Here is a 12,909-nt window from a genome sequence, read left to right as displayed (position 1 = left end):
CTCTGTGAGGAGGGCCTGGGGCTGTGGGCTGGCATACCATGGCCATGGCTTGTCAGTTCCATATGTTCTCTGTCCCCGTAGCCCACTGAGGAAGGTGCCAGCTTGGGCCCTATAGTGTTCCCAAATGTTGAAAGGATTCAAAGTCCTGGTGTTGACTGGTTTGCTGATTCTGCCCTTCCCACATGCTTAGGCTTAGTATCCTTAAAGATAGGCTCTCCCTGCAATCAGGAAGACAGGTTCTTGATGAGAAAGTGATCAAGCAGGTTTCCATACCAAGTCAGTTAACTCAGTCACTGAAAATGTGCTAATTTCACCTGGTTGGATGATGCATTTTATTGTTTACTTCGTGAAAAGAAATATCACTAAGGTAGTGCTAGGGTTAAGTTTGGTCCTATCTCCCTGGCCCTCAATCTATTGTGCCTCAGTTGGCTTTATAATTCTCTTCTTCTTTCTTTTTTTTAACTGTAGCTTTAGAATATATAGTATAGCTGAGAAAGCAATGCGGCTTACTACTCTTACAAATTTTTCCCTAGCTTAATTTTTTTTTTTTAGAATAGAATATCCTGCATATGGTATGAAATTTAAAAGGTACAAAAATTATATTAGTGACCTAGCCACTCAGTTCTCCTCCTTAGCAGCCCTTGACTTGGGTTTCTTGTGTGTTTTCACATAGATGGCCTATGTACCTACATTAATTATCTACACATTTTAATTATTTTTTCACAAATGGTAGTTTACTATACATATTACGCTACTGAACCTAGCATTTTCTCACTTTATCTTGAAGATAATGCCATATCAATAGATAAAGAATTTCCTTGTTTCTTTTTACAAATGCTTAGTATTCCACTGTGTGGTTGTACAATATTTTTTTTAAGTTTCTATGGATAGGAATTTTGGTTGGATTGGAAACAACGCAGGCCTTATCTGAAGAAGCACTGTCCTGAGCAGGAGTCCTTGGTGTCCACCCAGCCTGTGGCATGTGGGCTGAGAAGTGACAAGGGAGAGTCGATGTGGTCTGACAGTTAGCTGAATGGGAGAACATTCACCTGGTACATTAACTAGCTTCTTTCAGCCAGTCTCCTGGCTGGCACATCATAAGGCATGGAGCCCCTGAGCTGGGCAGGCAGTCCGTCCCCAGAGAGCTACAAGTTCATGACAGGCAGGCTGAACTTGCGGAACGTCTTGGCCCCCAGTGGGTCTGCTGACAGGCATGAGGCCTGCTGTGCCTACAAGTCGGTGGCTGCTGGTCCACTGGGATCCTTGAGCACCCTCTCAGATATCTTCAGCCATGGCCTGAGCCCCTGGCCAAGCTGAGTCCATCAGTTCTGCAGACAAAGTGTTTGGCTTTGTCGTTGGCAGGGGGATATTTTTGCCTAAGGTGTTTGTATCTGCTCACCTGTTCCAACTGTTCTCAAAAGCCATCCACTGGAAGGGGTAAAATAGATTTAACACACCCACTTGGGGACGCTTGGAGTCAGGAAAGAAGAAGCTACTTCCTTAACGAAAAGCAAGGAGTAATATTTAGTAAAAGTATAAAAACATGCATAGGACAGACAGATGCCAACTTCCTTCCTCTGAGGACGGAGTGGAGTTGGGGAAGGAGAAGGGTAGAATTTTAGCTGTAGCTGTGGTGATTCATTTTTCCAAACATATAAGAGATCTGAAACAATGATGAGAAATATTAAAATTGTTAGCTCTGGAAGGTAGGTACATGGATGTCTATCGTATTATCTGCCGTGCTTGTTGGCATGTTTAAAATATTTCAAAACTGAAAACGATTTTTTAATTAAAGCAGAGGAGGACACTTCCAGGCCCCCGCCCTCCTACTCTGCTGTCCAACCACATCTTGTATCCCTCTCTGCTGTATCACACATCTGCTGTGATGACTGTCTGTTTAGCTGCTTGTCACCCCAAGTACATTCAGATTTCTGCCACACACATCCTTCCCAAACAGACTAAGATTAATGAGCCCCCTGGAAGGTGGGGATTTATCTTATTCATCTCTGAATACGAGGCAACCTTGGGAAAGCAGACCATCCTTGGGCTTTGGGGATCAATCAAATCAGAGTCTGAAGTGTGGCTTTGTAACTTCCTGATGCGTGGTTTCTCCTCTCTGGGTCTCAGTTCCCTGATTTGTAAAATGGATTGCATTGAGGACCAAATAAAATCTACAGAAGGGGTGTGGCACATGACACATGTTAGTAAGTGCTGGTGGCTGGGTGAATTGGGGTGATTGCCAGATGAATCAGAAACCCAAGGTTGGCAAAGCAGCAAATGGAGCACACAGAAGTTTTTATTTTTACCTCCGAGGGACCCACATATTTTCTCAATTGAAAATGGTGATACTCTCATCAGGGCTATGGCACAGGCTTTGCCGCTTCATGTGCTGGATGCAACAGCAGGGCTGTGGTTTAATCAGCAGCACTGGAGGCTGGCCTTGGGGTGTGCAGGCCAGAGTACCTGCCTCTCTTACAGCAGCCCTAACTCTTCTCCTGAGCCAGGGGTCCCCGAGACCACCCCCGCGCTTCAGTGATTTTCTAGGAGGACACCTGGGACTCATCACATAGCTGTGCTCTGACTAGGATTTATTACAGTGAAAGGATGCAAAGCAAAGTCAGCCCAGGGAAAAGGTCCCTTGGGGCAGAGTCTGGAGAAATCCCTCTCCCAGCACCACAACACAATGAATTCCTCAGCATCAGATTGTGACAACACGTGTGAAGTGTCATCTATCACCAAAGCTCATTTAGAGACTTAGCGCTCAAGGTTTTTATTGAGACTGGCCACATACCTGCATAGCACATCCCCACATTCCAGACTCCCAGGAGGAAATTGGTGTTCAGCATAAACCAGAGAGTTTGTACCGACAGTTTGGGCATGGCGAACCACTCTTTGATAATAGTTAGGGAGTGGTGGGAATGCTTCCTAAACCCAAGTTCCCAGCTGCCAGCTGAGGGCCAGCCCTTCAGCAGGTCTCGTTTGGGACAGTAGTCTCAGGCCTGCTATGTGAACTCTCTTCTGCACTCCCCCTTCTGCAGATCACTGTGGAAGACTATGAGCAGGCAGCCAAGAGCCTGGCCAAGGCCCTGATGATCCGGGAGAAGTATGCCCGGCTCGCCTATCACCACTTCCCACGGACCACGGCCCAGTACCTGGGTTGTCAGTGGGCAGACACGGCACTTCCGGAAGAGGGGCGCCCAGGTACGGCGCTGTGGCTACAGGTGGGGTCTCAAGTGGGACACAGACCTAGAGTTGGCCAGGACTTTTTACTGGAGGGATGTATTTCTCTTGAATGGTGTTTTAAGGGCAGGGCCCTGGTATCGGCTTCTCCTACACTGAGGTTGCTGGCTTCCCCAAGATTGGTTCTACGTGCACTGGGTGCCTGGCCCTGGGCAAAGCTGAGCTGTGGGAGTTAAGAGAAAGATGAAAGGCAGTGTCACACAGGATGTTTAAAACAATATGATCAGGCAATAAATGGCGAATTGATGGCGGGGTGGCGTGGGAGTAGGTACAGGAGGCATGGTCTGGGCAGGGGAAGTAGGCTTTAGAGTCAAACCCACCTGTGTCTGATCTAAGCTCTGCCACTTTTTTGGGCAAGGTATTTCTCCAGACCTCAGTTTCTCAGTCTATAAAATGGGAATAATACTGATCCTGGACCTGTTGTGAGGATTAAATGAGAGAATGCATGTGAAGTACTTAGTGTAGTTCTGGCATGTAGTGAGTGTTCATTAAATGGTAGCAACATGTATGCTGTGGCGTTTGGGGAAGGGAGATTAGGAGGGCAGGGTGGTTTCTGTGAAGTACCCAGGAGCAGTAAGGGCTGTGAGTAATCATGAAGACAACAGGAAACCTCGATATTGAAAGTTGGTGGTGGGGGATCACATTAGGGCCTGCTGGTCTGTGCCAGCGCTCAGGACTCTAGCTGCCCCTGGGGTGTAGTTAGTGCCAAGATGTCTCCCATCTCTGGCTTCCTTGAAGCCCTGAGACCTGGACTTTGAGCATCTGTTACAACGTGGGGCTCTGCGTAAATCTTAGCCCTTCTGGGCCCATTTCCCTGTCTGTCTGAGGGAAGTTGATCCCGCCTGCCCCAGTTTTGGCAAGGGCAGACAGGGGTGACTGTCCAATATGTATTTATCGAAACAGAGTGCCCCGAGGTCCTAGGCATGAACGTGAGGGTGGAGGCTGTTACGTCACCCAGGCCTTTGTATCACCTGCACCTTACAGGCCACTGGCATGTTTTAGGGCCTTCTGAGCTGGCTTGTGGCTGTGCCTGATGGGAGGACATCACTTCCCAGATCTGTGCTGCTTTAGCCTCTGTGACAGTCACATCCACTCCAGGAGCAGGCTGTTCCAAGCACTGATGGGGGACACCCAGGCAGGCCACCCCGCCTTGGTTGCTTCCTTTGATGAAGATTCCAGGTTTTACTCCTTCCTGGGCTAGCAGCTGGGCACCTGGCTGCTATGTGGGGTTGGCTGATGTGCAGAGCTGAAGCCCCCAGTTCTACTGCTATTTAGAATTACCTGTTCCTTGGCCAGAGACAGAGCTTATCAATGGTCAGGAAAACTCATTATGAGAGTAATGAGAATAATGTCCTATAATTTGTGTGTTGGGCATTACTGTCTACAAAACACTTTCCTATATCCACTATTGCAGCCCTCACAACAGCCTGTTAAGGCAGGAGGGTTTTATCCTCAGATGAGCAGACAGGATCAGAGAGGTAAAGTGGTTTGTTCAATGTCTCATAGCTCGGAAATAGCCAAGAGTAGTTTTCTGCCTCCTGTGAGCTAACTCAACCCATAGGGGTGGGGACAGACAGCTCTGCCGTTGGCATTCCCTGCTCTGTGGGAGACAAGCTCCCTATTCTGTGCTCATCTGGGCAGGCGGGGTGCTTCTTCATCTAGCCTCTTTGTCGCCTTGGGCTCAGGAAGATGTGGGAGGACAGGGACAGATATTCCCACTGGGCCATCACAGGTGCTGTCTGTTCTCTTATTAGGAGAATATGCCTGGCATCCCTGAAGTGCCCAGGAGGCTTCAGCTCATTTCAGTTAAATTAAAAAAAATATATCGAAGTGCCAGCTATGTGCCAGGGACTGTTCTAGGAAATGAGGATATAGCAGTGCACAAAACAAACATATACTACCCAAGATAACTAAGTGAAATTATGTTTGCACAGTGGTAAGTACTAAGGAGACAAAATAGAGCAGGAAAGGGAATATGAGATTCTGGGGTGTGTGGGGTTGTTGGAGGGCAGTTGGGTTTTATATAGGATGACCAGGACAGGCCTCACCTAGAATGTGACTTCTCAGCCCACATGAGCTCATGAGGTCAAGGGCATTTTGCCATCACCCAATCTTGTTTTGCAGACTTCCACCCTCCCCCACTGCCCAAAGAAGACCCTTACTGCCTGGATGATGCTCCCCCCAACTTGGGCTACCTGGTCCGCATGCAGGGCGGCATCCTCTTTGTGTATGATAACCAGAAGACGCTGAAGTGCCAGGAGCCCCACAGCTTGCCCTACCCTGACCTGGAGACATACACGATGGACATGAGCCACATCCTGGCTCTTATCACTGATGGTCCCACGTAAGCCAGCTGTCTCCATCTGCCTCTGCTTGCATGAGTGCTATTCTGTATGAACAGGCTAAGAAAGGCTAACTCTGGGCTTTCCTGCACTTAAACCAGCCCAGAAAGAGAGTGGTTTCCCCTGTACCCAGTCTTTGTGGGCTTCTGGAACAATTTTCCATCATAGGCTGGCATATTCTTAGAGTTGGTGCTACCTGTCCCTTCTGCATGCATAGGTGATGGCCCCCAGCCCTCTCCCCAGGCAAGATGGCAGCCTTGCAGAGTTACTGGCCTAGGACATTCCTCTAAGATGGTGGAGAAGTGATGAAGACTGTTGCTTCAGGTGTTGGGCTTTCTGTGTTTCTGGAGGGGACAGTGCAGGGAGCCTGGGAACTTCGTGCCACCACCCCCATGATGCTTGTGGGCTTGGCTTGTGCTTACCTGGCATGTAGCTGTCTTCCTGAATTTGGCCCCTCACTTTTGAAAAAATAATTTTTATTTTTCAATTACAGTTGACATACAATACAATATTATATTAGTTTCAGGTGTACAACATAGTGATTAGACATTTATATAACTTACGAAGTGATGGTCCTGATAAACCTAGTACCCACCTGATATCATGCATAGTTATTACAATATTATTGACTATATTCCCTATGCTGTACTTTACATCCCCATGACTATTTTGTAATGGCCAATTTGTACTTCTTAATCCCTTCCTTTGGCCCCTCATTTCTTGGTGAGCACTTGAGCTAATCAGTAATGGAAGCTCACTCAGCATGCTTGGACCCTGAGCCTCTAAGTGGCTGTGCCGGGCTAGGTGTGTCCAGGCGGAACTAGAAGTCTAAGGAAGGGAGACTGTGCTGGTCACCACTAGGGAACTTCTCTTTTGTCCTGCCTTTTGGGTTCTACTGGGAATGCATGTGAGCATAGTCTCCAAGGGAGAGTGGGCCCAAGGGGGATGGGCACGTGGCTCTTGGTCCTCACTGACATGAGGGCAGAGATAAGACCTGGGAGGGGGCGAGGCAGTTCCTGGGAGGCTCACCTCAGCCAATGTGAGGAGGTTGGAGGGGAGGCCTTGGCAGAGAGGGAAAGGGCTCAGTGGTTGTCCTGTCTGGGAGGTTGTTAAGGTGAGTCCTGCTGGGGAGAGGGACTGGGCGAGATGACTTTTGAAATCCCTTTTGATTCCGAGACACTCCTGTGTCTACCTTGGGGCTCATCTTGGCAGACAGATGATGGTGCTGTTCCAGGGGAGGCAGCCATTCTTTATGAAAGTCTGAGTGATTGGATGCCAGGGGTGCTGTTCGTGTGGGGGACACAAGGAAGCAGGTGGGATGAACTGTGGTTAAAGGTTCTGTGTGGCTGTAGGTACAGGCATGTGGCAGGGCATCCGGGCTAGGTGTGGGCTGGCAGTTGGCCTTGTGCAGTAAGCACCTTCTACCCCCAATGGCTTTTGCCAGCTGGTAGGGGCATTAGTCCTAGCAGAGATTTCTGTCCTAGTGACAAACATCTCTACTTTCCTCTGAGATGTTTGTTACTACATTCCACCTGCCCACAGTGCAAACCTCAGAGTTGAGATGTCCTCGGGTCTTGGGGTGTGGGGGAGCCCATTTGGTCAGAGGGTGATTACTCTGCACACCAAGGTGGGCAGGTCACTTCTGATAGTTTGACTCTATTACTGATCCCCTGGGCAGAAGTCAAACTCCTTTCAAAGAATTCAAGGTGGCTGAGGATAGATGGGAGGAAAGGAAAAGGAAAGGATGAAGGAGGGAGACTTTTAGTGAGTGCTTGCACTGCTCAGAGGTAGGCCCTTCACATGCATAAACCAGTTAACTGTCTGTCAGTCTTGGGCATTGCCAGCTCTATATTTATTCATGGGAAACAGAGGCTTGAGATCAAATTGCCTAAGCACATAGAGCTAGAAGTCAGAGAACATGTATGAGGTTGCAAAGTCAGCTCCACTGCCATAAATCAACTGCCCACTCATTTCATAGAGCACAGGATGTGCTTACACAGTTTAGCTGTGTCTGTAGAAAGCTGGAATCTCCTTCTCCATCCTGACCTCCCACCCAAGGGTCGGTCCCCGCAGACACTGGAGTTCTCTAACCTGGAGAGCTTGATGACACTTCTCCTCAACTATGGTTTCTCCCCCTTCCCAACCTGCAGGAAAACATATTGTCACCGGCGACTGAACTTTCTGGAATCCAAGTTCAGCCTTCATGAGATGTTAAATGAAATGTCCGAGTTCAAAGAGTTGAAGAGTAACCCCCACCGAGACTTCTATAATGTGAGAAAGGTGCGTTAGCGGGCCAGTGTTCAGAGCCACCCCTCCCGGTCCCCCTCCCAACCTACTGAGATGTCCTGAGCTATCTGGGGCTAGTCCCCTGTGTGGCCTTCCTTGGCCAGAGCAGTGTGATGTGTACGCGCAGAAGGCATGTTGCCTTCCGTGCATCAGGCCGTACCTCAGATGGGACTTGGTACCCATATTGTATGTCTATTGCAATGTGCCCTCTTCCTTGGAAAACAGGGCATGACCTGTTAACTGGTCATGAGTTGAGGCCAGGTAACTTTTAAGGTAGAGGATATATTAAATTAATAATGGAGAGAAAAAGCTCTTAAGACCTCTTTGGACTTCTGAGTTTGTGATTTTGCTTCCTTTGGGAGCAGGTGTGTTTAAAGAGAAGTATGTATGTATTTCCTCTCTGCCTCTCCCTAGAGTGGATGAGCTGGCTTGACCTGAGCTTAGGTGGCAAATGATCACAGCTTCCCGCTTTTCCATTTTCTTCCATTTATCTAATGTACAGTGAGGCAAGGGATCAGTGCTAAACATGAGGCATTTGATGTTGGACAAGGTCACTTCCTGTCTATAAGAAGTTCCCAGCCTATTACAATTAGTGTGATAAATGTTGTGACAGGAATGGCTTTTATGAGGAGGCCAGAACTGAGCTGACTTAAAGAGTAGGAGTTAGCCAGGAAGAGGGTGAGGTAATGGAATGGAAGTGATGGCATTTCAGGCAGAAGGAACAGCATATGCAAACACCAGGAGGGAGAGAGTGGTATGGGAGAGGAGAGAGACTGTGAGTAGTGCGTTGACATAACTGCCAATAGTGCAGTGTGGCTGGAGCTCAGGTGTAGGGAGAGAGGGGAGTGGTGGGATTCTGGATCATGCAGGGGCCCATGAGTTTCTCAGAGGAAGCAGGGAGCCACTGGGGTATGGTGATGAGCTAGGAGAGAAGCTCATGGGGGAAGGGTGTAGATTAGGCTGGCTTTGCCTGGAGGAGGAATGGCCACACCTGAGTCACAGTGGGGTTGTCATCTTCATAGGGGCCTCCATCCCAGATGGGACCTCTGGAAGATTGCCCCTTTTTGGGGTCTGCTTTGATAGGGGAGGGTGGACCCTGGGAGGAGTGGCTCCTCTGGGAAAGCCCAGCTCAGGCTGGGGGCACTCAGCAATGGTAGATGGAAGGTCCCCTCTGGGGAGGCCCCAAGATCATGTTTGTTAAGCATCATGGGGCCTGGCATAGATTCCCACTTGGATGGGATCCTTAAGAAGTGAGAGTATGGGGCTTATGAAGTGTCTTGGGGACTTCCAGGCAGAGGTGAAAGGATGTAGGTTAGATACCACCTACCTGACACTTTCACCTTCAAGCACCATTTGTTCCTTCTCTGTGAACCTTAGGTGTTTAGACAGGTGGATGCCTCAGTCTCTATGTCAGCTCCTCTCAGCCCTGTCCAAATGCACCCTACATGTCCAGCACAGGCCCAGATGGGTGTCCAAGGAAACTCCTTGCCCAACCCAGTGCAGCCCTGCCCTCCATATATGAGTATGCAAATGCTCTGGGCCTGACTGCTTCCTGCTGCTTGGGACCAAGGTGTCCTTGCTGACTGCACTGGTCCCGACATTGTTTGCTACTGAAGTGGGGCCCCAGTGGGTGTTCCTGGGCCAACCAGCTGCTCTCTGGCCACCATGTGGGAGAGAGTCCTGGTGGGGGGCTGTGTTATATACCAGAGCCCATCCTTGGAGTTCCCTGTCATTGTGGGGTTAATGTGCTATCTGGACAGAGATGGCTGTGCTGTGACACAGTGGCCTGTTTTCTGTCACCACAGTCAGGCCTGTGCCTGTCCCTTCCTGCCTCCTGGGGGCTGACTATTTTATCTTACCCTGGAAGCACCTGCTGTGGGAGGAGAGCTGGCTTTCTGAAACCCAGGATGGGCAGGGAGGGTGGCCTCCATATTCCTGGTATGGCCTCCATATGCTCGAGGCGGCCGTCAGTATTGTGGGGTAGGCTACGGCCATGCTCTGAGGTAGGAGCTGCGCATGGCTATGAAGTGGGTAGTATTTGTGAAAGTACCTGCAACATTGCAACAGGTCATGGGCTACGATGTCATAAGGCCCAACCAGCAGAACTGTGTCACTGAAACAATTATTTTCTGCTCAGAGCTAAGAAGGAGGGGCTGAGTATGCTTGCTACTTGGGGAGGATTAGGCCTTACCCATTTTGGTTTAAATGTAATATCAGGGATAGCAAATAGGTTTCGTCTTCTGTGCCAAACTTGACCAGTTGGGTATGGCTGCCTCAGGCTTCTCTTAAAGCTTAGTGAAAAGAGTGCTGTAAGTGATTATTGATGTCTGCCTGGGTATAGAAATGGTCAGTGTTGACTTAGGGGCCAGCTATTGGCCAGTTTACTGTTTGGAAACTCTACTGTTTCTTTAGACCTGGATCTTAGATGAAAGAAGGGTCCTCTGGTGAATTAAAAACACTGACATCCAGTGACATCTTTTACTTGTTCCAAAAATAACCATCTTGGAGATTCTGAAGTTTGTATGCTTCCTGGATTATTCAGTTGTTTTCCTTCCTCATCTTGGACTCAGGGGAGTAAGGTTGTGCCCTCTGCAGGGTGTCACTGGTAAACTGGAAACACAAACAGAAATCCCAGAATGTGCTGAGTCACTCTGAGGTGGTTGAGCCCAGCTGTGTAAGGCCACGCTAAGCCAGGCTGACGTTCTCTTGTGCATCCATCCACATGAGCAATGTCCATCTGAGGTGCCTGTGTTTTTACACTGTGCTTTTGGTGCTTTGAATGGTTTCATTTCTCTGATGTCTAGTGATCTGTTCTCCCGGTAGGAGTGGCAGGATTAACGGCAGGAAGGGCCTTGAAGAGTGAGTGATGTGGCCAATGACACAGGCTGGCTGGTATCATACGCAAAGAAGTTCAATAGATCAAATGTCAGCATTACTTGGAGATGCCTGGCCTGCTGTAGATAGCATTCGTGGGCCCGAGGTCAGCTGCCTCCTTTACCCCAGCCCTGGCAGAGTGCCCTGTCAGCCACAGCAGTAACGGCAAGTGTGCAGTGTGGAGGCTGGCAACTCCCTGGCCTGTGAGGCTGCTGCCACCCTCCCTGGAAACCTCCCTTAGGCCCCTTGGGCTCTTGGAAGGGGAGTCAGGAGGCCCACTGTGACCATAGACCATGCTCGGCTTAGCCAGGGCACTGTTTCTTTGGGGCTGGTTGCTGAAGGGAAGGCTTTGGGGGTTCCAAAAGAGGTCAATGGGTAGAGTGGGATTTTGTGGGGCTTTTTGGTGGGTCTTAGGGAAATATGAGGATGTGGATATCATCAAAACTATGGGAACCTACTACACCTGTTCATTTGTTCATTCATCCATCCATTGATTTAACTAATATATCATACCAGGATCTGGAGAAGGTGCTGGAGACTTACATGCATCAGACATGCTCTCTCGGCTTGAGGAGCTCCCAGTCTAGTGAAGGAGTAGTCAGACAAATATTAGAGTAGATCAGGAGGACATATACAGCACAGGGGGAGTCTGTGCTAGGTTCTCAGGCTGTGTTAAGGGAAAGACTCATCAGCTGTGCTTGTGCAATCAAGCCTGGCTTTCAACTGCAGGAGGTTGTCGGAAATGTCCAGGTGGGTGGGAGTGGTGAGGAGGAAGGAAGGAATGCCAGGCTGAGGAAATGCAGGGGCAAAGTTACGTGGTGCAGAATTGCATGGTGACGCGGGTATCTGGAAGTGGTATGTCATGGCTGGAGCAGAGGGCAGGACAGTGGCAGGTGAGAGTTAAAGCTTGAGGAAGCCTTGAAGCTCAGCTAAGGAGCTTGGGCTTTATCTTGAAGACATGGGGGCCATTGATGTTTTGTTAACAGGAGCGTGGCCAGATCCAATCTACATTTTAAAAAGAGCTCTTTATGTTGGAAAGGGGGTAGATTGGGCAGCAAGGCTAGAGGGAGGGAGACCAGTTCTGAAGTCTAGAGGAGAAACGGGGAGGGGGCATCCAGGTGTTGGGAGGGGCTGCCTCCGTGGCCCCAAAGGTGCTGAGGCTCTGTGCTCCATGCTGAGGGCTGGGCTCCCTAACCCCTGCTGCCAGGGGAGGTGGCCTGGCTCACGGGTTGGCGGGTGCTGTGTTGTAGGTGGACACGCACATCCACGCGGCTGCCTGCATGAACCAGAAGCACTTGCTGCGCTTCATCAAGCACACGTACCAGACGGAGCCCGACAGAATTGTGACCGAGAAGCAGGGCCGGAAGATTACCCTGCGGCAGGTGTTCGACAGCCTGCACATGGACCCCTATGACCTCACTGTGGACTCGCTGGATGTCCATGCGGTGAGTGAGCTGCTGCTCCGTGTCCCGAGCAGTCCTGGTTAGGGACTCAGTCCCCTGGAAAGCAGCCATGATTGTGCTAGGAGAGAGGCTGGCTGTGGAAGCAGTTCCTTCTCTTCCAGCCATGGAAACTGTGAGAGGTAATTTGGCCTTAGAGAATAACAGGGCTTGGAGAAGCCATGGGACAGGGGAAAAGAGCGTACAACTTGGAGTCAGGCATGTCCCAGTTCTAATTCCACTTCTGTCACTTAAGAGTTATGTGCCTTTAAACGACACATGGTTTTATTTCCTTGCTTATAAAGTGTTGAATGCCATGGGCCTATTGACATTACAAAGTTATTAGAATACTAAATGATGGTGCAGCTACTATGAAAAACAGTATGGAGTTTCCTCAAAAAGTTAAATATAGAATTACTGCATATTCTAGCAATTCCACTCCCAGGTATGTATCTCAAAGAACTAATGAAAACAGAGACTAAGACAGATACTTGCACATCAATGCTTATAGCGGCATTATCCACAATGGCCAAAAGATGGAAGCAACCCAAGTGCCCATCAACAGGTGAATGAAAAAACAAGATGTGGTAAAACCATATAATGGGATATTTTTCAGCCCTAAAAAGGTATAAAGCACTGGTACCTGCCACAACATGAACGAACCTTGAAAAATTTTTGCTAAGTCAAAGAAACCAGATAAAAAAGGACAAATAGTATGTGATTTCACT

General features: G+C 49.1%; 1 protein-coding gene across 11 annotated transcripts in view; it reads left to right on the top strand.

Annotated features, from left to right (window-relative positions):
- AMPD3 (adenosine monophosphate deaminase 3) overlaps positions 1–12,909 on the top strand; it is a 46,415-nt gene that overhangs the window by 20,630 nt on the left and 12,876 nt on the right. For all 11 annotated transcript variants that reach the window (XM_019656242.1, XM_019656243.1, XM_019656238.1 and 8 more), the window contains 4 exons: positions 3,039–3,201; positions 5,365–5,584; positions 7,733–7,862; positions 11,993–12,187. In XM_019656242.1, the coding sequence (XP_019511787.1) occupies positions 3,039–3,201; positions 5,365–5,584; positions 7,733–7,862; positions 11,993–12,187 (708 nt within the window). The remainder of the gene's footprint in view (positions 1–3,038; positions 3,202–5,364; positions 5,585–7,732; positions 7,863–11,992; positions 12,188–12,909) is intronic.

This window comes from Hipposideros armiger, unplaced genomic scaffold (genome assembly GCF_001890085.2).
Source record: "Hipposideros armiger isolate ML-2016 unplaced genomic scaffold, ASM189008v1 scaffold_256, whole genome shotgun sequence".
NCBI lineage: Eukaryota > Metazoa > Chordata > Mammalia > Chiroptera > Hipposideridae > Hipposideros > Hipposideros armiger.
The sequence above is the reverse complement of the archived record's forward strand: the minus strand, read 5'-3'. Positions and strand labels throughout refer to the sequence as shown.